The following is a 26,323-nucleotide window of genomic DNA, read 5'->3' on the forward strand; positions in this document are numbered from 1 at the left end:
CATCAAAATTTAAAATACATTCACTTTGACCCTGCACTCCTACAAGTGACAATCAGACAAATACACAAAGATTACACAAAGACATTCATTTTAGGGTTGTTTATAATAATGAAAGATAAAATAACATGCTCATACTGTGAGATACTATGAGATGGCACAGTCATCAAAAGTGGCACAGGGACTTCCCTGGTGGTCCAGTGGTTAAGCCTCTGCATTTCCACTGCAGGGGGCGCCAGTTGGATCCCTGGTCTGATGCCTGGTCGGGGAACTTAAAAAAAAAAAAAAAAAAGGCACAGATCTGTACTTACAGTAAAGGATGCACATACGGAGGGAAAAGCAATTCACAAAACGGAAGGAATGATTCCAGTTTTGTAAACGAATTCCTGGAAGAGATGCTCACAAATATGTTGGGTATGTGGTGACTTGCTTGTTTTTTCTATGTTTGGATTTTTATACCCATCACTTATTATGTTTAAAACAAAAATTTCAAGCTTCAATTTTAGGGAAAAAGTCACCAAAAACATAAATAGTAAATACTAACTTTATTGTGGCATAAAGCTGTATTTTTATACATTAACTCAATTTTACAGTAAAAACACTTTATGTATAACTGTAAAGAAACTGCTGCACAGATAGTTCCAACATAAAAATTGGTATTTTAAAAGTTCACTGAGTTGTTTGATACATAAATTGGAAAATATTTTCTCTGTAGAAAATAGTAAAAATGCTAACATTTCCCAAGCTAGCACAACAAGCCCATTTAAACCGTACAGTAGCTGAATTACACATTTATAAATATGGTTTGAATTCTGGGACCCAGGAGAAACTTTAGCTTCATTTACTAAAACAGCCATGTTGTCCTAAGTTGTGTAAAGTGAAATTCCCATTAATCTTCCCCCTTACTCTTGATTTATGCCTGATTATTTCTTCCTAAAGGACAGGTACACTGTTCTTTTAATCTACTTGATAAAGTAACCCATTCTTACCCAAACTTAAATGTTTTGGTTGTTATTTAAGTATGCTCAGCATCTCAGCAAAACCAGAATTTAATAAAACATGATCCACAAGGCATGAGTTGTTGGTCATCAAATACCTACCTCCCCATGACTCCCTCTGGCTTGATGGGAAACCACGAGAAGGTCAAGCGATAAAATTGTCAAGTGGATCAACGAACAAAAGCCAAGCGAATTTGAGAACAGAGAAACATCCAGTCAGGATGCAAGGACAGAAATGAAGTCCAAATAGAAAAAGGACGCTGCCTCAAGAATCAAGGAGTTGAGTTGGCTATCTGAGCCCCTTACTGCAAAGGTGACTAAGAACCAGTTGGATATAAAGACCCTGCCAGAGAAACCAGTGCCTAGAAAGATTTCAGTTGTTCAAAATAATTAAATGAAAACAAGACAGGCCATGTATTTGAACTCCTCCTGTCATAGTTTATTTCCTGAGATTCCCAATACAGAATTTCTAGGAATTAAGGCAAGAAGACAATGTTACTCGTAAGCTCCTGCACAAGGTTTCCCAGAAAAATAATACTTGAGACCTCAGAGCAATATCGGGTCAGGGGCTATATTAAGTTCTTCAGTTCCCTCAAAGTAACAACTTAAAAATAACCATATAGAGTTTGTCTTAAAAGGAAGTCTCTAGGTAGCTGCAACCTATCAACAGAGTAGCAGCCGTCTAATAAAAAGAAAGAGATCCTATACGTGGCTATAGGAACTAGGCCTTGAGAAACTAAACTGGATCATTCTACCTAAAATTCCCAGCTTGCCCGTTAGAAGTTAAACTCTAGAAACATTAATGACTCATTAAGTTTTCACCCTTAAAAGAATGCTTTATCCCACACCTTCACTTGTTCTTTTCTTTGCTCTCAATACACGTTTCCTTCTTGCATGTGGAATATATTTTCAGTGGGGTTTTTTTGACTCTTCAGCCATGCAAATCTCTGCCCCCTACTCCTCTAGTTCCTCCTTAGTAAATAATGTTAATCTTCCAATAGGAAGTGGACTATGTTATCATCAAGCACCATTTATCCTGTCTCCTTACTTATGAAGAAAGTTACTGGGCCATGCTATACACTTGGAATTCCTTAAGGATACTTGCTTTCTAGTAAAATACTTCTATATGTACATATATATTTTTTAAAAGTCTGTGAAGAATTCACTGAAGCATGAATCACCTTATATTGAGAAGCTAATAATGTATCAAAATGCACATAACAATGGCTAATCTATATACTATCGCCTATCAAATGTATCACCACCTCCAAATCTAGAGCATATGCTGGCATAAACTGTGTTACATCCCAGCTGAGATTGAATCTTGCTTCAAAACATTGCTCAGTGTTAATTCTCAGAAGATACATTATAGGACCATAGGAGTAAATGTTAGACCAGTGGTTGAGGAATACCAATTACAGAACAAAGCCTTGAGTGCTCAAAGTGCTTCTCCAGAAACTGTTGCGTTCCCCCATGGTATTTAGGAAGGACACTATTAAGAGACACCTCTAAGTATAAAGACAGGTCAACTTCACAAGTATCAGCAGATACATGCTTGCTTCTATCTTATAATCTATAGACACTGCATTAGAATATGTACTGAATTCACACACCTTTTCCAAAGGAATACCCGAAACAGAAGTAGCAACAAAGTTATAAACGACAATGATCAGATGAAATAATTTAGATGAAGCCTGTCTCTCTTGAAGAGATGGGGACTGGGCAAGTGGTCAGGAAGGAAATACAATATGCTTTTAACTTTGTTATGAAAAATAATGTTCAGTTTCCTGTTGCTGAACATAGTTCTGTTTTTGCCACATAAATCCTCTACCTCAAATTACTGTCCGAATGCTTTACTAAAATTCCGCTTCTGGCCTTTGTTTTGGAATCTGTTACTTTTGTTGCCACCTCCTGATCGCTGTCCTCTGAAGCTTCTATTTCTTTCCCGCTGTCCCCTGAGACCTCGATTGCCTTCCCGCTGTCCCCTGAAGCTTCTGTTTCCTTCCCGCTGTCCCCTGAAGCTTCGATATCCTTCCCGTGGTCCTTCTAGCTCTGGTTGCTCTGTGGCCACAGAAAGCTGCCAGCGCCGTGAATCATGCCATTTTTCCTGTTGAGAGATGGTTTCGTTTTTACCTGCTCTGATTTTTACTGAATTTGGTTTAAAAAGGCATGAGAAAGGTAACATTTTTTCCCTTTTTCTGAAGAAAAACTTGATTGATAACCTAAGTGCTTAAAAGATCACTGGTCAAAAATAAAATAAGTTTCACTATGAGATATACCCTCATCATTTACTCAATTCAATTACTACAGGATATCCACAGCTGTCAGGTAGTAAACATATAAATATACCACTTGCAAACACATTTCTCACAGCAGTACGGAATAAAGATATAGCAATGTCTATATAAACCTCGTGTAACATACACAGGGTTTGTGAAAAAAGCTGGATATTGTTCACAATGCTGTAGAAAGGAAAAAAGGAAAACAGGCAGGCTGAATAAGAAAAATATTAGTATAAAGAGGGTAGGAGAAAAAAAATACTAAAATATAATTCTTAGTTATTTTTAGTAAAGGGACTAGAGCTATTGTTTCCCGTTCTATTATTCTATATTTTAAATAATAAATATTTTACCGTTTAGATATGTTAACTTCAAAATCTAAGAGAAAAGAATACCTGTACTTCTGTTACTGATGCAGTAGGGATATCAAAGCAAACACCCTAGAAATCAAAACAAATGCCAGTTAATCCACACTTTGACAAGAATTATAAAATGCACCTTAAATGATACTCCAAAAGACCAGGTATTATGTAAAAGAAACAACCCAAACAAACCAGGTATCCATTTTAGATAAACTTTAGACCAAGCCCCAACACATAATACCTCCCCAAAGCACAATAATAAAAAGCCAGGGATATTAAAAAGAAGGACTCAAAACTACTTGGAACCGACTAGAGATCATTCTTGGCTTTCACACTGTGCTAATCCTCACAGAGCTATTAGCTACATTTTATAGCTGAGGAAACAGAGGCTTGGAGAGGCTAACTCACTTGTCGAAGGCCCCGCAGCTGGTAAGAGCAGCTTTTAAAAATCTGGTCAGTATGGCTCTTAAATAATACCTATGGTTTAAAAACATTAAAATACACTGCCTTCCATCAGAAAGACTGAACTAGTGAGGATGACCTAACTAAAAGCAGAAAAATAAATGATCTTGTATTGTTTTCTATGTTTATAATTCAGCCGCCTATGAAAAGAGTTTAAAAATTAAATACTTTACAGGACACTAGCTTTGATAACAAGCAGTACCATCGTCTCCAATGAAGTCCGCAATATCTGGTTGGGGAACTAAGATCCTGCAAGTTGCGGGGTGCAGACAAAAAATAAAAAATAAAAAAATCCTGTTTCTTGGCGTCCACAAAATAATCAAACTCCCCCCGCAACTGACACAGGCACTCCTCTCCCCTGGCTGTCTTTAATTACAACTTTGAGGAACATCCCTTCCACCCAACAATTTACCCAATTATAACCACAGGTAGCATCAGGTACTAATGCCATTTGTGGGAATCTTCATTCACATATTTACTAAGTACTCAATACCACGCACTCATTGCAGTACAGAGACGTCTAGAAAACAGTTTTGGCCCTTGACTCAGCCACCGTGTTCTTGAGGCTCTCAGTCAGTAAGCAAGCACAGCAAGGCAAAATTTACATGAATAAAGCTATGCCTTAAGAACTGTGAAGTATATGTAGAGGCCAGGGGAAGCTCCAAGAAGACTTAAGACCAAGTCATAAAGGATACCATGGAGATAAGCAATACTATATAAACAGTGGATTGAGCATAAGGATGAAAGAAAGCAAGATGTACTTGGCATTGTTGGGAGTGGAGGGCATAGGTGGTGAGGAGACAGATGAAGTTGGTAAGGAGGACAGAAGCCAGCTCGTGAAGAAGCTCCATGTGAAAGTTGGGACTTTACCCCATAGATTATGTGGAGTTGCTTAAGGAGGTGAAAAACATCGTCAGACAAGCAATGAGTTGAAGATAAACGTGATATGGTTCACAAGCCAGTAGTTCTCCAAGTATAGTCCATGCACCCCTGGAACCCTGAGATTTTTTTTTTGCGGGGGGGGGGGTCCACAAAGTCAAATTTTTTTTTTTTTTGCAGTACACGGGCCTCTTCTGTCCTTTTCACTCTCATTAAGGGTAGAGAGGAGTTTACCAGACACTACATTACACGTGATATTGCTCAGATGACTAACAGAAAATGATATTCTTATGCTTTATTAGAATTTCAGTCTTTATTTCTAATACTCTAAATATCAATAGATATAACCCATCTAAACAAAAGCTTTTTGCTATCCCCAACATTTGTTAAGAATGTAAAGAGGTCATAAGACCAAAATGTTTGAGAATTGCTGTGCTAGTCTATGCCATTAACTGAGAACAGGAGTCAGAAGAAAGAACACCAGGCTTGGAAGGCAAGATTTTAAATTCTGAATTCAATTTTGAGTAAGTTTGTATTAAGGTGCTTAATAAACCCAATCTGGGTGGAGATGTCAGGGAAGCAGCTGGATCTTCAAGTCTGGCACTTCATGCAGATGGTTCAGGTTAGAGATACACAGAGGGTAGCTGTCAATGACTAAGTGGTAACTGAGGGTCATGGATGACAATGCCCAGAGAAGACTATATACAGAGTGAAAACACGCAGCATCCCCATAGAACAGGGAGAAGCTACTGTGCAGTGTTTTATTGCCAGCATGAAGCTAACGAACCAAGGCAAAGTCACAAAAGAAGCCCCAGCCTTACCTGCTTTCCTTTGAGAAAGACCATTCCCTTCACTTTGGAATCAATATCCTCACCCAGCTGCTCTTTAAGTTCTTTCCAAGCATAACTAATATTTGGCATTTCTATTGAGCACTGCAAGATCATGGTCACAAAACCCTATGGAAGAAAGGGGAACAAAATTAAAGTCTCAGAAACAAACGTAAGTGATAAGCACTTGTCCACATGTTTCTGAAATATTTATAGGAAAGCTCTTCCTAAAAGCATACCCCTCCCACCCCACCATTTTAGTACAAGTAAAACTGGGGAACTCTGAATAAGATTGGTGGACTGCTAGCGTTGGTATCCAGACTGTGATAGTACACTTTTGCAAAATGTCACCACTGGGGGAAACTGGCAAAGTGTACAAGGAATCTCTCCGTATTAACTCTCAAAACTTTGTGTGAACCTACAATTATCTCAAAGATTTCAACTTAAAAAAAAAAAAAGAAAAGCATCACCTTCTTAAGTTTCTAAGTATGCTGGCTAAATGTATCATATGCACTTATGTGTCCACATGATTGGGTTTTTTAGGATGAAAAAACTTGACATATAATTCACATACCATAAAATTTGCCATTTTAATGTATACAGTTCAGGGGTTTTTAGTATATTCACAAGATTTGCAATCATCACCACTATCTCAAATTCCAGAACATGTCATTATCCACCCCCCCCCCAACAAATACAAAAACCCACATTCCCGTTAGCAGTCACTGTCATTCCCTCCTCTGAGGAGACACTGCAACCACTAATCTACTTTCTGTCCCTACGGATTTGTGTTTTTACATATATATCTCAACCTTCATGAAAAAGTTAAAACAACTGGAAGTTTCAATGGAACACTTTTGAATCCTGCTCAAACTCTAAATTGTGAAGTGTCAGGAATTTGACAGGGACCCTTACCACATCTGAGTTGATCAAGGAGCGCTGGTTGACTGACGTGGCACCTGAAATATGGGCCAGGGCTGCTGCCAGGGCTTCCACGGCTCCCTTCTCCTCGATCAGCTTCTCGGCTGACTGCTTGAAGTGAACAATCGCAGTGGGAGGCACAGAATCCAAAAGCCTGTGGTTTGAGAATATATTTGTTAGGAGAAAGGACAAAAGTGGACAGATTTCATTTTCAAGACAACATCATCTCAAGATAAATCAATATCTTTGAAACCAAATCTTGCATACGTCTAACATCATTTTGATGCAGTGTATAATACTTATTAGCATTTCTTTTGATCATGAATCCTCCCTGTCTATTTTTTAAATAAGCATCTCACATATTTATAATAGTAATTGTGGAAAGCACTCTAAAAATGTTGCTCAGACTCTGGTTCTGAAGCAGAAGATGTAGCTCACCACCTGGAAACATTTGGAAAACAGTCGGAACCTTATTGGTCTCCATAATACCAACGTCACTCACCTCCCAGGAATACACTGCACAACCAGGGATGCTAAACAGCTAAATATCCTTGCAAATCAAAAAATGGGCAGAACACCTAAACAGACACTTCTCCAAAGAAGACATATGCATGGCCAATAGGCACATGAACAAATGCTCAACAATGCCAATTACTAGAGAAATGCAAATCAAAACTACAATGAGGTATCACCTCACAGTGGTCAGAAGGGCCATCATCGAAAAGTCTATATAAACAATAAATGCTGGGGAGGGTGTGGAGAAAAGGGAACCCTCCTACACTGTTCGTGGGAATGTAAATTGGTACAGCCACTGTGGAAAACAGTACAAAGGTTCCTTAAAAAACTAAAAATAGAAGTACCATGTGATAGTTCCCACTGCTGGGCATATATCTGGAGAAAACTCTAATTCAAAAAGATACACGTGGGCTTCCCTGGTGGCGCAGTGGTTGAGAGTCCACCTGCCGATGCAGGGGACACGGGTTCGTGCCCTGGTCCAGGAAGATCCCACATGCCATGGAGTGGCTGGGCCCGTGAGCCATGGCCACCGAGCCTGCGCGTCCGGAGCCTGTGCTCCGCAACGGGAGAGGGCACAACAGTGAGAGGCCCACGTACCGCAAAAAAAAAAAAAAAAAAAAGATACACGCACCCTAACGTTCATAGCAGCACTACTGACAATAGCCAAGAATGGAAGCAACCTAAGTGTCCAGCAACAGATGACTGGATAAAGATGTGGTACATACATACAATGGAATTTTACTCAGCCATAAAAAAGAATGAAATATTGCCATTTGCAGCAACATGGACAGACCCAGAGATTATCATACAAATAAAGTAAGCAACACAAAAACAAATATATCACTTATATGTGGAATCTAAAAAGTAATGCAAATGAACCTATTTACAAAACAGAAATAGACACACAGACATAGAAAACAAACATGGTTACCAAAGGTGAAGGCTGGGGGTGGGGAGTGAGGGGTAGAAGGAATAAATTAGGAGTATGGAATTAACAGATACATACTACTATATATAAAATAAATAAACAACAAAGATTTGCTATATGGCACGGGGAACTATGTTCAATGTCTTGTAATAACCTGTAATGGAAAAGAAATCTGCAAAATTATACACACACACAAACACACACACAAAACTGAATCACTTTGCTATATACCTGAAACTAATACAATATTGTAAATCACTATAGTTCAATAAAAAATAAATATTCTTCAACTTGTAAGACAATTGCACAAAATAAAGAATTTTCTTGCCCCCATGCCAGCAGCACCTCCAACGACACTCTTAATCTAATCCTCACCATCTAGATATTTACCATAACTTTTTCCTACACGATATATAAGGTACAGTTACTTAAAATGCCCAAGACAAACCAAACTACTAATAGTGGTTTCCTCTGGTGAACAGGATTGGGTAGGGATGAGTAGAAACAAGAGTTTTTGTTTTCTAAGCACAGCCTATTTTTTTAACAAGCAGATTATCAATTTTTAAAACAATGAATAAATAAAATAAATTTTAAAAGGCTAAATCTCATTACTACACAAAAACATGTAATAAATAGAGCAAGCACTAAAACAGACCATAGCAGTGGTAGGGAACATACCTGATGGCATCTTTGCTAGAAGCTTTTATTATCTCTGTTGCAGAAGGAACACCTATTCTCTTAAATTTAATTCCCTATAAGAAAATGAACGATAACTTAATGTACAATGAGGCCATCAACTGTTTCCATTGAGATTAGTATTCCCCCAATTTTTTAATATTTACCAAACGTATTTGTTACATACTTAAAAGATAAACTTTTTATCTTAGAAAGGTTTTAAATTTATAGAAAAGTTGCAAAGATAGTATAGAGTTCTTGTCTACCTGCACCTATTACTTTGTTATTACTTTGGTACATTTGTCACAGCTAAGAAACCAACATTGTTACATTACTATTAACTGAACCCCAGAGTTCATTCGAATTTCACTAGTTTTTCTACTAATATCCTTTTCCTATTGATATTCGACCCAGGACACCACATTACATTTAGTCAACATGTCTTTACTTAGTCTTCTCTAATCTGTGGTAATTTGTCTTTCCTTGGTTTTCAAGACCTTGATAGTTTTAAGGTGTGCTCGTCAGGTATTCTGTAGAATGTCCCTCAATTCGTGAACATCAGTTTTTTACATCTTTAGACTGCGGTTATGGATTTGGGGGGAAGATGACTGGTTTCGTTGCATACCAGGGGCACCTGCTTATCACTGATGTTGACCATGATCACCTGGCCAGGTAGTGTTTGCCTGCCTTCTGCCCTGGAAAGTCCTCCCCCCTGACCCTACTCCGCTCTTTGTAAGCAAGTCACTAAGTACCGTCCACTGACAGTGAAGCGGGGAGATTAAACTCTACTTCCCAGAGGAGGAAGTACCAGCATAAGAATTTCCTTACAAAATTCTTCTGTAAAAAAAATCAATGTCTTCTTTCCCATTTAAAAATTTATCCTTTTAACATATTCTCATATTTTTGGTTTTCAAGCAATTCCTATAACCCCCTAAATCTACACTTAAGTATTTCTTGTGCATTCACAGTGTATCTGAAAACTGAAAACCACCTCTCAAACATAAAAAAGACCTCTTGTCATTATAAATATGAAGACAAAACCACTGTTTTCAAATGCAAAGTATTCAAAATGGGCTGTATATCATAGGACAACATATAAAACACATATCTAACAACAATCTTTCAGTCATGGCCATGTGCTAGAAATAAAAATTTCAAGTTAATAAAAACTGAATAAAGAGACCAAAGACTGACTTTAAAACTCAACGTTTGCTGAGTGAAGGCTTAGAAAATAGTTTTACCGCTTTTTGCTCCACTTGGGCTAACTGATATTCTTCCTTGTGCTGATAAAAGCAGACGCAAATCCCAGTCCTTCCAGCTCTACCTGTTCGTCCAGAACGATGAATATAGGACTCCACATCCTATTGAAGTAAAATACGTCAGTGACAGCGAACAACAAAGAGAGACATAGACCTGAGTAGCCTAGGCAGAGGCAAGTGTGGTGGTTATAGACCGGGGTTGGGGGAGGCTCCCAAGCACTTTAATTTAAAGAACTGTAGGGGCTTCCCTGGTGGTGCAGTGTTTAAGAATCCGCCTGCCAATGCAGGGGACACGGGTTCGAGCTCTGGTCCGGGAACATCCCACATGCCACGGAGCAACTAAGCCCGTGCGCCACAACTACTAAGCCTGCGCTCTAGAGCCCACAAGCCACAACTACTGAGCCCACATGCCACAACGACTGAAGCCCATGCACCCAGAGCCTGTGCTCCACAACATGAGAAACCACCGCAATGAGCAGCCTGCACACCGCAAGGAAGAGTAGCTCCCGCTCGCCGCAACTAGAGAAAAGCCTGTGCGCAGCAACGAAGACCCAACGCAGCCAAAAATAAAATTAATTTATTTATTAAAGAACTATAAAAACATTTTAAAAACCTCTAGAAGAATGGTCCTTATCCTGTGGGTAAATCTGCAAAAAGCATTATCTAAATAGTACTGTCCAACAGAACCATATATGTAATTTTAATAGGCAACTTTCTAGTAATCACACTAAAAAGTTAAAAAAAGTTAACTTTATTATTATTTAACCCAATATATCCAAAAGTTTATCATTTCAGTATGCTATCTCTACAAAACAAGTTATCAATGAAATATTACACGTTCTTTTTCCACAAGTCTTCAAAATCCACTGTGCATAATAGAAAGTTTGAAATTTTTAGAACTCCACTGTATATTTTATACTTACAGCACACACGTCAATTCAGACAAGCTGCCTTTCAAGTGCTGAAGAGTCCCATGTGGCTGTGGCCACCATACTGGACAGCACAGGTACACAGGCTATTTAAACAAGTCGATGGCACACACGTACGGGACTTTCTTTACAAGAAACAGTGGCTTCGCAGTAATGTGTTTTTCCATCACTGTGAACATTAATCCTGAGGGATTTGCCAAATTTGGGGGTAATAGCATCTTCACGCTTGAAGTGATGGGAACAAGTTCCTTCAGACTAACTTATATGTAAGTGAAGCATTGTCCACACCATATAAACTATGCTTCAGGGCTCTCTTTGGGCAGTTCCTATCATATACAAACCCAAGCAGTTTTAACTACAGAGGCTGTTAACTACAGGCCTCTTCTCCCTTCTCTGTCCTCTAGCTCACAAGTTTATCTACCCTACCACCACCCCATCTAAGTCTTATCTATCTTCAAAGTCCAGTTCAAAATTGTACTACCCCCACCCATGCAGCCTTTCAGGACTCCCTCTGACTAGAAACTACCTTGCCAACCTCTGGCCACTCACCGCACTTCCCCTCAACTGTCAGTTCTGAGGAGGTTCATTCTATTTATTTATTTATTCAATTTATTTATTCATTCATTTATTTTATTTTTGGCTGCGTTGGGTCTCCGTTGCTGCGCAGGGTTTTCTCTAGTTGTGGCGAGTGGGGGCTACTCTTCACTGTGGTGTGCAGGCTTATTGCTGTGGCTTCTCTTGTTGCACAGCATGGGCTCCAGGCGCACAGGCTTCAGCAGTTGTGGCTCACGGGCTCCAGAGCACAGGCTCAGCAGTTGTGGCGCACGGGCCCAGTTGTTCCATGGCACATGGGATCCTCCCGGACCGGGGCTCGAACCCGTCTCCTGCATTGGCAGGCGGACTTTCAACCACCGTGCCACCAGGAAAGCCCCAAGAGGTTCATTTTAAAATCACCCTTAGCAACATAACACCCAAGAGAAAGCTATTACTAATTATGGGAAAGGAAGAGATACAACTTCCAATTTGTTTTAGCACCCAAAAGAAACAACAAAGTAAAATCTAAGTGTAAAACACTTACCTTTGGTGGAGAACTCTGTACAACCAGATCAACCTCGGGGATGTCTAACCCACGTGCAGCGACATTGGTTGCAACCAAAACTCCAAAATCACCATTTCTAAAACCCTTCAGGGTGATTTCCCTTTGCTTCTGTGGAATGTCTCCGTGTAATGACTGGGCATCCTGCCAAAGAAATAAGCTCATTTAAGAATACCAGATCCTACAATACAGGTACTTTTAAAATCACCAATTAGGCCTATAAAGACATTCATATTTTGGTGACACTTCTGCTGAAAATAATACAAAGGGGAAAACGTGCCTTACATGGACAAGCCTCAAATTTCCAACCCTTGGTCATGAAATCAACTGTATCCAACTATACTTACAAGATAAAGAACACCAAACATGAGTGATCAAACCTACTTTGTCAGGGTAACGCTGGGTTTGAGCTACCCTTTCTTCATCTGTGAGATGAGATGGGCAGATCAGATGAGCGCTGAGATGTATACTCTATTAATTGAAAGATGCTTTCTCCCTAAAAGGGAAGAGAGGGGATGGACCAACCTGCCTTATGGACACATTCTGTGACAACTCCTGGGCTTCTTTCTTGGTTTCACAGAAGATGATAGTGCGCCCTTGATAACCACTGTACACTCGGATCACGTCCCCAATAACTGCTGCCCTTTGAGTCCAGTGGCACTTGATAGCCAGATGCTTAGGAAAGAAGGAAAAAAAGATTATTTAGTAAAGCCTAGCTGGAATCTAAAATCACCTGCTCAACCCTAATGATACTAGAGGCAATTGTTTAAGCCTGACTAGAGCAAACTTCTGCCACCACTGTTTAGAGGAAAAAACTAAACCACTAAAGAAGAGAGCCCTTCCCCTTTCTCCAAAGAGCATCTGGCTTCTTTATCCATTTTCTGACCTAATACAGGTAATGTAGGAAAAGAAATACCATTCCCTAGATTGCTACAGGAAACCAAGTAACTGACAGGAGAAAAGCCTCTGTGTTTTGTCCTTTCATCCACTTAAAAATGCAGTCAGTAGTCAGTTTCCGTACAGGTCTATTCCTTGGGTGCAACGAATTCATCTAGGTACCAGACCCTAAGATAAAAACAGCTTCAACATAAACACTAGGATTCTCTACTGCCCTCTAGTGTATAAACTCTAGGTGTAATGTCACTCTGCTTACTAATTCAGACAGATTTAGGTTCCAAAAGATTCTGCAATCAGGCCACCAGATGATGAAATTTAGAAAACACAGATACCATATACAATTCAAATAGAAATATAACTTCACATGGCTTTTGACATGGATTTAGTATTTATTTGGAAAAGAAGTTTGTTTTTGCCAGTCTTAATACTATCCAACAGGTAAAAAAAATTATATACAATTTATTACTAATGCCAGCAACTGAATGAATCATTTACCTCTACAGTTATTGCCGTTTTCTGGGTCTTTTTACCAATCAGGTCCACTTGTTCATATGTAGATTTCATGTATTTCTTAGCAACATTATAAACCCAATGAGGGCAAGTTGCAGAAAAAAGCAATGTTTGGGGATTGTCTTCTGAATCTTTGCGGGGAAAAAAAAAAAGTCAGTATGAATAAGTCAAACAAGCCTACACAGTATTTCACCTCACCCAATTCTTCCAGGGTTCGTCAGCATTCTACAGAAAACACCTGAGGCCAAGCGAGGCATCAAGGACACAAAAATGGAAGACACGGGCTTCCCTGGTGGCGCAGTGGTCAAGAATCCGCCTGCCAATGCAGGGGACATGGGTCAGATTCCTGGTCCGGGAAGATCCCACATGCCGCGGAGCAACCAAGCCCATGCACCACAACTACTGAGCCTGTGCTCTAGAGCCCACGAGCCACAACTACTGAGCCCACATGTCACAACTACTGAAGCCCGTGTGCCTAGAGCCTGTGCTCTACAAGAGAAGCCACTGCAATGAGAAGCCGCGAACCACAATGAAGAGTAGCCCCCGCTCGCCATAACTTGAGAAAGCCCACACACAGCAACGAAGACCCAACACAGCCAAAAATAAATAAATTAATTTAAAAAAAAAAGCGCAAAACAGGGAAGTACCCAATGGACAAAGAAATGCTGCCTAAATAATTTATGTAAAGGATCCTTGAAATACTCAGAGTACTTTCAAGTTGTTTTGCTTTCTAACCATTGGCCTATATGAACCACGAGGGAAATCTGTCCTTTATAATGAGACCTACTAAGTGGAAAACAATTAATCAAGCCCAGTAACCAACCAACTTAAATCACTAAATAAATAATCTATAATAAACACCGGAACAGATTTTCTATTCATCTATACTCCCTAGCATTTCCAGAACAGATTTTATAGTCATCTATACTCCCTAGCATTTCCTCAACACTTTAAGGTTAGAATTCTAGTCTATTCGTCCTTTGAGGTCAGGTACTAAAAATAGCTCCCCAACCCCAATTTTTTTTCGTTTGCTCTTAGAATACCATTGCATTTTCATATATTTCAAATGGCAGCGTAACTGACAGAACCCTTCTGGAGAGTAAGCTGACAAAGTATATTGAAGAACATGAACTATTTATACCTTTCAATTCAGTCATTTCAATTCTGGAAATCTATCTTTAAGAACTGATGCCAAATACTTATTTTTTTTTGTTTTTTTATAAATTTATTTTTTATTTCTATTTTTGGCTGCGTTGGGTCTTCGTTGCTGTGTGCGGGCTTCCTCTGGTTGCAGCGAGCAGGGGCTACTCTTCGTTGTGGTGTGCGGGCTTCTCATTGCAGTGGCTTCTCTTGTTGTGGAGCACGGGCTCTAGGTGCGCAGGCTTCAGTAGTTGTGGCACATGGGCTCAGTAGTTGTGGCACGCAAGCTCTAGAGCGCAGGATCAGTAGTTGTGGCGCACGGGTTTAGCTGCTCCACAGCATATGGGCTCTTCCTGAGCCAGGGCTCGAACCCGTGTCCCCTGCATTGGCAGGTGGATTCTTAACCACTGCACCACCAGGGAAGCCCCCAAATACTGATGTTTGAAGAAAGCTGTCTACATAAAAATGTCTGCAAGCAGATTTATATTATGTAAAACTTAAAATATATAGATGGATTAAATCATGGCACAAACAGTTCAGAGTTTTATATGTACAGTAAGATTACAATTAACACACACATACACACAATACCACAAATCGGGAAGAAATAAACCAAAAGCAAAGTATACCAAGCTGGTTTCTTTTATTTTCCCTATTGTAATTATGTGCAATTGATGGGGAAAAAAAATTTTTTTTGGCTGCGCTGAGCGGCATATGGGATCTTAGTTCCCCGACCAGGGATCAAACCCGTGTCCCCTGCATTGGAAGCACAGTCTTACCCACTGGACCACCAGGGGAGTCCCGGACATTTTTTTTAATTTAAGTTTTCCTGAATAAAATAAGCCACCTACCAACTTTCCTAAGGCTTCATTTAACTTTCAGGAGATAGTTAATCACCACCCTTCCTCCAATCCCTTATACCAGTTCTTGAATGTGGAGTTTACCTTTCTTGTATGCCACACATAAAATCTCTTCCACTTGATCAGCAAAGCCCATGTCCAACATCTGGTCAACTTCATCCAGGACAACATGCTTAAGTTTGGTGAGCTCTAGCTTGCCATTCTGCAGGTGGTCTTTGATACGACCTGGTGTCCCAACCAGGATATCAATCCCATTCCGCATGCGTTCAACTATAAGAACACCAATGATAAAATATTATGGATTTTTAATTCCTTTTATTAATCTGGGATACCAAATTAGATACATTTTTATTCTAAAATATTTATTAACTACATACAAGGTAATATGTAAACTACTGAAGATAAAGACGCTCGAGGCACTCCTTGACCTACTGGGGAAACATGTAAGAAGTGACAGTCCAGTGTATTACATGACAAAACAGAAAAATGCACCAATGGGGGATGGTAGCACCAGGAAAGAAATGATTTCCTTTGCTGGAGGAAGGTATCAAGATTTCACAAAGTGAAAATAAGAATCTTAAAAGAAATGAGAACTTTCTATAAGGTAAGCAGGTATAGGGAGAATGACAAGATAGAAGGGCAAATATTCCAAGAAGGTACAGAGATGTTCAGAAAAATGGAGTTCAATATAACTAGGATGAGATGGTAATGATGCAACTTTCTATTGGGTTACTACTGCAGTAAAGAAGCCTACTGCTAGGGAGGATTCCTGGACTGAATGTCAATATTATGACATAGTGTGAGTGTGTTTCGTGTTTGGTAATTGCAATCACTGTTGCTTTTGTTGTGGTCACATTTACAATGCTTGGTGTCAGTTTATTTATCTCTTGTAAAAATAAAATACAGTGTGTGTGTGTGTGTGTGTGTGTGTGTGTGTGAGAGAGAGAGAGAGAGAGAGAGAGAGAGAGAGAGTTGCGAGCAAATTAAAAAAGTTTGTTTGTATAAGGATTACGATTTAAGTATAAATTAGAACAATTTAAATCAGGGGACCTAATTACTGCTCCTTACCATAAAAAGAAATGAAATCGGTTAAAAGTTAAAAAGAAATTATTGTTTCCAGACCTATGTAGTATATAGAGCAGAAAGAACAAATGGAATAGTAACTTTATATATTATTATAAAACCTAAGAATAAAAAGGAAATAGCCTGTTCACCACATACTGGATTTAACGAGAAAAGGCAAGAATAAAGCAAGTAATACTTTGACGCACCATGAGCTACATTTTTAAATAATATACACGTTTTTATAATAAAAGTTTTTTATAAAAAAAAAAAAGAGATCTACTGCTAGGCACTCTACTTACCCAGTTTCATCCTCACAACACCACTGCAGGGTGAGTTTAGCAACCCTACTTTATACATAAACAAACTAAAGTACAAAAAAATCAAGCAACTTGAACTGAAAAATCAGTTACTCTGTGAGCAGAGTTTAGATTCACACCCAGGCCGTCCTGATGCCAAAGCCTATGTTAGTTCCACCAAAGCTGAAAAGAGACAATCACAAGCCTTCTGTGCCAATATTAAGACTTCTACTTTTATCTTTTCATATTATTTTTTATTTTATATTGGAGTATAGCTGATTTACAATGTTGTTTTAGTATCAGGTATACAGCGAAGTGATTCAGTTATACATATACATATATCTATTCTTTTTCAGATTCTTTTCCCATGTAGGTTATTATAGAGTATTGAGTAGAGTTCCCTGTGCTATATAGTAGGTCCTTGTTGATTATCTATTTTATATATAGTAGTGTGGACATGTTAATCCCAATCTCCTGATTTATTCACCCCCCTACCCTTCCCCTTTGGAAACCATAAGTTTGTTTTCTATGTCTGGGAGTATGTTTCTGTTTTGTAAATAAGTTCATTTGTATCATTTTTTAAGATTCCATATATAAGTGATATCATGTGATATTTGTCTTTGTCTGTCTTACTTCACTTAGTACGATAATCTCTAGTTGCATCCATGTTGCTGCAAACGGCATTCTTTCTTTTTTATGGCTGAGTAATATTCCACTGTATATATCCACATCTTCTTTACCCATTTATCTGTCCAATGCTAAGACTTCTAAAATGCTTAAATCCCTTCCCAAATTACATATCTAATCTACAAAATAAAGCTTCAAGGTCTTGAACTGGGAAGTAATGGAATACTACAGCAGAGGCTACAAGATTTGGCCCTCAGGACCAGAAAAAAGAAAGCCTGTCTACAGTAAAAAGAGGCAGAGACCCAAGGTCCCTGACAGGTAAAAATAACCTTGAATTCTGACTTTCTAGTTCCTAGACTCTGTCCTCTTGGGCTCAGTAAAGTACCACTGCAGCCTTTAGATAAATACAGATAAATAATACAAAAGTCCTAAGAACCACATACAGGATTTGATACATCATCATGCAGGACCATGTGCCTGACCATCTTTACACAATAATGACAAAAGAAAACCACCATAAATGACTAGATCAGGTAGGTAAAGCCAGACGTCAAGGTCAGAAGAAATCCAATCAGGGCACCCAACAGGAGATGGCATTTTCCTTCCCTCACATTGGATTTACTTACTTTGTCCTCCGTAGGGAGTTCCACCATAAAAACAAGCCACTGCCAGTTTTTTTGTGATGTCACTGAAATCTCTGCTTACTTGACCTGCCAACTCCCTTGTGGGTGTAAGAACCAGTACCTGAAAAGGAAAAACTAATAATGGAATCCAAAGTATTATGCAGTATTTGTTTCTTAACAAATCTGGAATGCACCAGGAGGTTCAACTTATCCTAATAATTATTTTCAAAACATCTATTATGTGCGTTGCAATACACTGTGGTGTGGGAGAATAGTAAATATAATATGGTTTCTGACAAATCTACCCACTAGAAAAGCTTGTGATCTTACCAATCAAAAGAGAAACAGGTACTCAAATTTATGGTGCTCTAGGATGGTTGCACACAGCAAGCTGGAGGAATTGGGATAAGTTTCATGGAGCTACTAGTACTTAAGGAACAGCATTCCAGGAAAAGAACAACTTGAGCAAGGAGTAATACTGCTGATGATAATATCAGCTAATATTTGAGCTTTTATTATGTGTCAGGAGCTACTAAATGCTTAATATGCATTATTTTTATTTCTCACAATGAAGTTACCTACAACTACACTGTACAATTGTATTATAATATCTACAATAACATACAACAGATCTCTAAAACCAAAAGGCGAGCCTGGATTTAAATTCAGGTAGCCACGCTACAAAACCTAGAGTCTGAACCTCTGCACTACACTGAATCTGAAGTAGAATGGAAGTCAGAAGAGTAAGGCAGGGCCAACGTGGTGAGGGGCTTTGAATCCTACAGCAGTTAACAGGACACACGACACAACCACTACAGGTCCTCAAATAGGCTAACAGCATGAAACAAATATGATTTAAGAACAACTTTGTAGGGGCTTCCCTGGTGGCACAGAGGTTAAGAATCCGCCTGCCAATGCAGGGGACACGGGCTCGAGTCCTGGTCCGGGAAGATCCCACATGCCTCGGAGGAACTAAGCCCGTGCGCCACAACAACCAACCCTGCGTTCTAGAGCCCGCGAGCCACAACTACCGAGCCCGCATGCCACAACTACTGAAGCCTGCGTGTCTGGAGCCCGTGCTCCGCAACAAGAGAAGCCACCGAAATGAGAAGCCCACGCACCACAACGAAGAGTAGCCCCTGCTCACTGCAACTAAAGAAAGCCCGCGTGCAGCAACGAAGACCCAACGCAGCCAAAAAACAAAAAATAAATAAAAATAAATAATAAAAAAAAAAACTTAGTATAACCATCCAACAGATATTTACTGAACATCCACTATGTGCCAGGCACTATTCCAGGTGCTAGAATAATTCGTTTGTTTACTGCTGTTGTAACTGTAGATTAATACAACAGTAAACAAATCAATTAATTAGGAGGGAGCATGGACACTGGAAAGCCAATAAATGAGATGAGACCAGAAAGTTAGGTGAAAGAACCCAAAGCCAAGGTGACAACACAGGCATTTCAATGAGGTTAAGGTTTGTCAAATGCCAGCTTCTCCAGAAATGAGCTCAATGAGCACCATCCTGATCACAGGGCCTGGCCTCTTCACCTCTGATACCCCTCCTATTCAGGCATCTCTATTAAAAATGCTTTCTCCATTTTAGGCAAAACCTGACCAAACCTGTGAGCCCCAGGGACATCTAAGAGTCTGAAAGAAATATGCGAGCTTTAATAATACAGGTGATCACAACCATGGGGGCAGATTACAATATTTAAATATATAAGGTTTGTAGTCAACAGTCTTAAAAGAATTATCCTGGTTTACCTTCAGATAAAGATCTCCAATAAATACCAGAGAAAGGCCTTAAGGAGAACCCAATAAAAAACAACAGGGTATGTAAATGATGCTCAAGCAATGTCTCTTCCTGTGCAGACTTGGAACCCCTAAGGACTGCATTAAAGATACTTACCTGAGGGGCACGGCCTCTCTTCCGGTCTTGCAGTTCTCCCTGAAGTTTCTCAACCAAAGGGATAGCAAAGGAGAATGTCTTCCCAGTTCCTGTCCGTGCCTGTGCAATCAAGTCCTTCCCACTATAGACGTGGTGAAACGTCTTTGCTTGTATAGGAAACAGGAAGGTCACCCCACGGGCTGTGAACAAATGAACCATGTTATTTGACACTGCAGTTCTTAAAAGTCCCAGCCATACTGGAGAATGAAAGCATAGCCATGCTTCTGGTCCTGCAGAATTATGGAATTCTACATTCTGGTCACATCTACAAAGTCAAGTTCAAATATATTCTGGCAAGAATCTGCTTGAATAAAAGATATCAATAAATTTTAAAGCACCAAATTATAGTAAATACTTATCTTAAGAGATTAAGCCCCTTGTCACAAAATCTCATCCAAAGGCCAGTATAAGCCTGAAAATCAGGTGTTTTGCTGTCTGACTGCCACACCTGATTCAGAAAACACCTAAGTTGGGCATCTGTGACTTCCTACCTGGTTCACAGGCACTATGCTGAGTTCTGAGTCAGGCTGGTATCATTAACCTAGAGATGCCTCAAGAAGTGGAAGAAGGTAAAAAAGAAAATACCAACATGGTATCCATTGTTTACTTTCACCAGCACGATCAGTCATTACACTTCTGAATATATATATTGTATTGAATAAATTTTAATCACTCGTTTAAGAGGTAGCAAAGGCCATCACTAGTTTAGTCCTATACCAAATATACAGATCTACTTCATTATACGGTCGCCTATATCATCCTCCAATAAGAACATGTGCCGGTTCATCTCAACAGAAACAGTGGAGTGCTTCCAAATAATATGTTCTAACATTATTCAATATTTCCAAGAACATTACCTTTGAGAAGTTTAATAGTTTCTTCAGATATGGGAAAATTAGAGAAAGCTCCTTCTTTTTGCTCCACAGTTATTTCCTGTCAAGTAAAGGGCCACAGAAAGAAATCAATAACTTTACCCCTACAAGCTAAATACAGAAAGCCTTCTGAGAAAAACTATTCCAAAACATCTCTTCTAAATCAACCAAAAAGACACAAAAACTTTGGTAGGTAAATCAAGATTTGAAATGGAAATAGATCATAGTAATAGGTAAAACTCTAACAAAAGAAAAGTTTGTAGCAAATATATACAGCACATATATACCATGTGTAGCTAGTGAAAGCAGATTCAGTCTCGACTAAGAACTTTTCCACGATCATTCCAAATGAACAATACACTGTTGAACAGGTTATTAACCCCTTCTCATAGCAACATCTTTCATATATACATCCACAGAAAGTAAAGAACAAACATTTATGACAAAATGATCACATTGGCACTATTTGATTATAAACAATCTGAATGCCCAACAAAAGAATAATTAAGTGAATTTCTGAACATTTATATGATGTATTATGTAACCATTTAAAATATTTAATATTTAAAAGTGGGAAAAATGCCTATATAAAAATATAGGCAAGATAGGAAAAGGCAAACTACAATATTGCATATAGTACAATCATAATCAGATTTTTAAAAAGCTGTATATATTTTTTATAATCAGGAAAAATTTTTAAATGCTGATCATGACCTACAGCAAAGAGAAAATTATTAGATTTAGGATTTTTCTTTGATGACTGAGTTTCTGAAAGATAGCAGTATTAGCTTCCAAAGGGACATTTAAGTATCTTATTCAACTCAAGTTAGTTTATGGCCTATACAAAAAGACTTATGCAATCAAGCAAACACCTTTTCAGTGGTTCCACTTAATCATGATTTATTAGGTGAAACCCCTCAGAGGGAAACTGGAGCATATTTGCATAACCAGATCCCTCCTGTTGATTTCTGACTTGCAAATAAGCAGACCATGTGTGGAGAGAAGACTTTCTCAAAACTTAAACAGATCTGCTCAGTTGCAAAGGAGGCATTCTAACACTGCAGTTTTTAAGATGAAGTCTCACCCTGCAGCTCAAGGGACACCCCCCCCCATGAAGTGCTGACACATCAAATTTCCTCCCATTATTAAATAATTCATTTAATAATTACGTACTTATTTACCTGAAACAACATCGAAAGATACATTCTACATATTAAAATGCCACTTTACCTGCTCTAACTCACTGTTACTTTCTTCACTGGCAGCTTCCTTGGAGTCGGAGTCAGGTCCAGAATGAGGGAATCCATTCTTCACGTTGGGGCTTTTCTCTCCAATTTCTCCATTCATTTCTTTTTCTTTCTTCATCTTCTTGGACTTAGGCACACCCAAGTCATTCTCAGAAGGCTCCTCATTTTTTATTAGTTTTTTGGGTTTAGGAGAAACAACTGTCTTTTCACGGGGCTCCTTTGATTTTTTCGCACTTTTGGTCTTAGGAGAAATAATGTCATCTTGAGATGGCTCCTCTTTCTTTTTTGCCTTTTTGGATTTAGGAGAACTCATGTCAGCCTCAAAAGGCCCTGCTTTCTTTTTAACCTTTTTAGCTTTGGGAGAAATCGTTTCGTCCTTTTCTTCTGCTGCCTCTTCAGTCTTATTAGATTTTGGCTTCTCTTTTTTACCTTTCTAAAAAATTAATAAAGACAATACAAACAATGAACAAAACATTGATACATTTGTATAATATATCGATTCTGCATTAATTCAAGATCACATAATTATGAAGAATACAATTTGGGGGCATTTTCAACATGTGTACTTTCATCTTGAAATAAGGCAAAAATCAAACGGTATGTTTTTTAATACCATTTCTTGGCTATATGGAAAGAAGAATATATCAATAACTTCATTAGCTTGGGAAAAAACGCGCTTCTTGGTAATTATTCAATTCATGGTGGTCGAACTAGTTGTAAAGTCAATTTTTCATATGGGACTTGGAGTGGCTCATGGGATGCTCCAACATATTGTAAACTACACACACTATATAGGAAGTGATCAAGAACAATTTAACTTAATTCTGGTAGAGTAATAAGACCATGTATACCCACAGACGGATGGTGTTAAGCAGATTTCTTTCTCTGCTAGAATTCCTCTACAAGTAAGACAGGAATTCATAGTATCTGCCTTGCTAATCTCACAAACGCACATAAATTTACATAAAGACATGTTATGAACCAAAAAGTTATAAAAACCCACAGTCTATCACCCCATGTGTAAAAAAGGTGTACCTAATTTACAGGGAAAAACAAAGAGCACAAGTTACAAGAAAACGGAATGGGTGAAACCTCAAAACCAAACCAGATTACAGCTCCTACTTGAAATGTCTGACTCGCTCCAATTTTTCGTATTTCTGAAAACTTAGTATTACTGAAAACGTGTTTTACCCTCTGTTAAGACCTCTGTGGCAGAGCCTCAGGCCAATTCCTGAAGTCTGGGGACTGTTACATTGAGCTACTATTACTGTCTGCCTCCATGAAACTTCAGGCCTGGCCTCTGCTCTTAAATCATGGATGAACGATAATCTCTCCCATATGACCCATCCTTCAGACATCTGAAAACCAATCTGGTCCACCCCATCCCAAGACTTCAATTCTTTCATCCCTTGGTTCCACCAATCAGTGGATTTCCAATCCCGGTGGTCTTTGGAATACAATGGAGTTTGTTGGTCATGTCCCTTCTAATTTCAGCATCTCACAACAGGACACGCTGACTAATGCAAGGCAGGTAAAACCAAGACCACTTCCTCCACCTGTGGGGACAAGTCTGAGCTACCTCGGCTTCCTACAACAGCAAAATATTCCTTGCCAGAAACAGCAAGGAATGAAAATTCTAAGTCACGTACAACACAAGTTCTGAGACAATCTTTGTTCTCACTGACCTTATCTCAGAACAGACTCAGTCACAAGTTAAATCGCTATCTAAGGAAGTAACAGCAAGGAGGCAGACAGCTATCGAGGTAACTTAAGACTTCCGCACACTGGCGGCCTATATAAAAAATATGGTGCGCAGTTATCACCACAACATGTCTACATTTCCACGGGAAATATGGCCAATAAATCTTAAGAGCAATTGAACTACTTTATCATCTAAGGGTCGCTTCCCAGAAAACTGTACTCCCACTACTAGGGTAAAAAAAATGTCACCACGGACGCCGCCCACGTGTGCGGATGGCTTTATGGTCTCGCCAGTTTAGTCGAAAGCCGGTAGGTCTGAGTCTGGGGCAAAACGTGGGGCCTAACCATGACCGTCCTACTCTGTGCACCGGGTGCGGGACGCCCAGACTCAGGGACCACGTGGGACACCCGGCCCGCTCTCCAGTTCCGATCCGCCCGGACCTCTGGCCAGCGCGCCCACCGCCCGCGGAGAGCACCGACCACTCCCGGACGCCCCTTGGCCGAAACTCACGCGGGTTTCGGGACGAGCCGGGTTCGCGCGGCGCGCCACGCGCCCCCAGCCCGGGCCCCTCCTCTTAGCGGCCGTCCCCCCACTCCGTGTCCTGTCTTGCCCCAAGTCTCTCGGCCCCCGGCGGTACCTTCTCATTTCGCTTTCGCGGCATCTCCACTTTCGCCATGGCCGTGTCCGACTCCAAATCCGCTTCACTAAGAAGTTTCCCCGGCATCACTCAGGACAAGCAGAACAGGCCGACCGCTTTCGTCTACCGCGTGGAAAGGAAGAAAATGCCCAGCTTTCTCTTTAGCCCACCCAGCTTTCGTCACTTCCGGCAGCAAAGCGTATCCTGCGGAAGCGGAAAGTGCCGAGAGGCTGGGGCGCACGTGGTAGTTTCAGAGCAGCTGCCACTCTAGGTGGCTGGACTCACTGAATTAGCCGAGTAAGGCGCCTGGACTAAAAGGCACCTACAGAAGGGTAGGAAACCCAGAGGCTGGCTTTATTCTCGTTCACACCCTGCCCAGATTCTCGCCAGCCCCGGCCTGATAAATGAAGCTTTCTAGTTGCTTTTGAATAGCGCCCCTTCAGTGCTTTATATTAGATTGCTCTCTTTTGTAAGGTCCTTTCACGCGCAGACTCGCTAGATGTGTATTCTTGATCATCTTGTGAAGACGTCGACACTTGAAAGGAGACACCCAGGCTCACAAACCTGGATAAGAACTAGAGGTCGGGCGGGTCTGGTCATTCGTTTATGTGTGCACTCAACACACATCTCCTGAGCATTCACCGTGTCAGGTGTGAGAAACAAGGTTAGGATTCAGCACAGAAGCGTGTCTTCAATAAGCTTTATGGGCTTGTGGGAGACTGATGAGTGTCAGTTGTTTTGAAGGCACGGAGAGGCACCTAAGCCGGCCTTGGGACCTGTAGAAAGGATCCCCAAACCACGTAGACCTCTATTAGAAAATACAGGGGCTCTTAGTCTTGAAGAATTTGGACATGTACTAATTCAAGCGGTTGAGGGAAAGTGGTTCATTGAATGATGTGTGACAATATTGCTAAACTTTCTGTGAAGAACAAGTGAGGCAAAGAATTGGGAGCCAGTGCATTACAAAATCGTTTTTAAAAATGGGTTGAAATCTTGCCTGGCTTTGAAAACCTGCACCATTTCCTCTGTGATTTTGGACACATGACAAATGTGTGTATTTCTTAACCTGAACCTGAGTTTCTCATGCATAATGGGGATAAGAAAACCTATTTCATCAGTTGACAAAATTAAGTAAGATAATGAATGAAAAAGGTTTAGCATTGCCTGGCACTCAGAGCACAATAAATAAGAGCTATTAAAACTCATAGGGGGAACCATACTCAATACTTTGTCATAACCTATAAGAGAAAATAATCTGAAAAAAAATACATAGAGATGTATAACTGAATCACTAACCTAAACTAACACAACACTGTAAATCAACTATACTTCAATAAAAAAATAAAATAAAACCATGGGGAAAAAAAAACCTCACAGGTATGTCAAGGCTTTTAGAAAGACAATTCAAAATGTAATCATTTTATGACAAAGGAAAATGCTGGAAGTTCTATTTCTGTATTTCATAAGATTAGTTTTTGCTGCACATTTTTTAATCTGACAGTTTAAAGGAAATTTTTCATATTTCACAAATTATTGTTTCACAGTGTCAATTTTTTAGCAGATAAATTTATGTAAATATACAACAATGCTTTCACTTACACTCTGATATCCTTGAGCCAGGAGCTTTGATTTCTCTTTGTATCCTTAAGATTTTGGACAGTGCCTGACACACACTAGCCTACCACTAGTAGTGGGATAAGGAAGAAACCCTTTGAAATAAATTTTAGTTGTATGCCCAGGCAGGAAAGCAGTTAGGAACCTGCAGTC

The 26,323-nt window shown here is 39.6% G+C and overlaps 1 protein-coding gene across 1 annotated transcript; it reads right to left on the bottom strand.

The window, feature by feature from the left end:
• Window positions 1-523: 523 nt before the first annotated feature.
• Window positions 524-24,754, bottom strand: DDX21 (DExD-box helicase 21). Its single transcript, XM_067710743.1, has 15 exons — window positions 24,557-24,754; window positions 22,201-22,650; window positions 20,956-21,031; window positions 20,060-20,238; window positions 18,150-18,267; window positions 15,620-15,805; window positions 13,521-13,666; window positions 12,654-12,803; window positions 12,111-12,272; window positions 10,086-10,205; window positions 8,848-8,921; window positions 6,720-6,879; window positions 5,799-5,933; window positions 3,670-3,714; window positions 524-3,102 (listed from the first exon to the last, which is right to left on the bottom strand). Exons 1-15 carry the CDS (start codon window positions 24,641-24,643, stop codon window positions 2,833-2,835), a joined length of 2,358 nt encoding a protein of 785 aa, XP_067566844.1. The 5' UTR covers window positions 24,644-24,754; the 3' UTR covers window positions 524-2,832.
• Between the last annotated feature and the right edge of the window lie 1,569 nt (window positions 24,755-26,323).

Source organism: Pseudorca crassidens, chromosome 16 (assembly GCF_039906515.1).
Source record: "Pseudorca crassidens isolate mPseCra1 chromosome 16, mPseCra1.hap1, whole genome shotgun sequence".
Taxonomy (NCBI): Eukaryota; Metazoa; Chordata; class Mammalia; order Artiodactyla; family Delphinidae; genus Pseudorca; species Pseudorca crassidens.

Coding starts and splice junctions, on each gene's coding strand:
- DDX21 (XM_067710743.1), bottom strand. CDS start 24,643: ATGCCGGGGAAACTTCTTAGTGAAGCGGATTTGGAGTCGGACACGGCC. Junction 21,032..22,200: donor GTAACAGTGAGTTAGAGCAG/GTAAAGTGGCAT, acceptor TTTACTTGACAG/GAAATAACTGTGGAGCAAAA. Junction 20,239..20,955: donor AACTATTAAACTTCTCAAAG/GTAATGTTCTTG, acceptor ATTTGTTCACAG/CCCGTGGGGTGACCTTCCTG.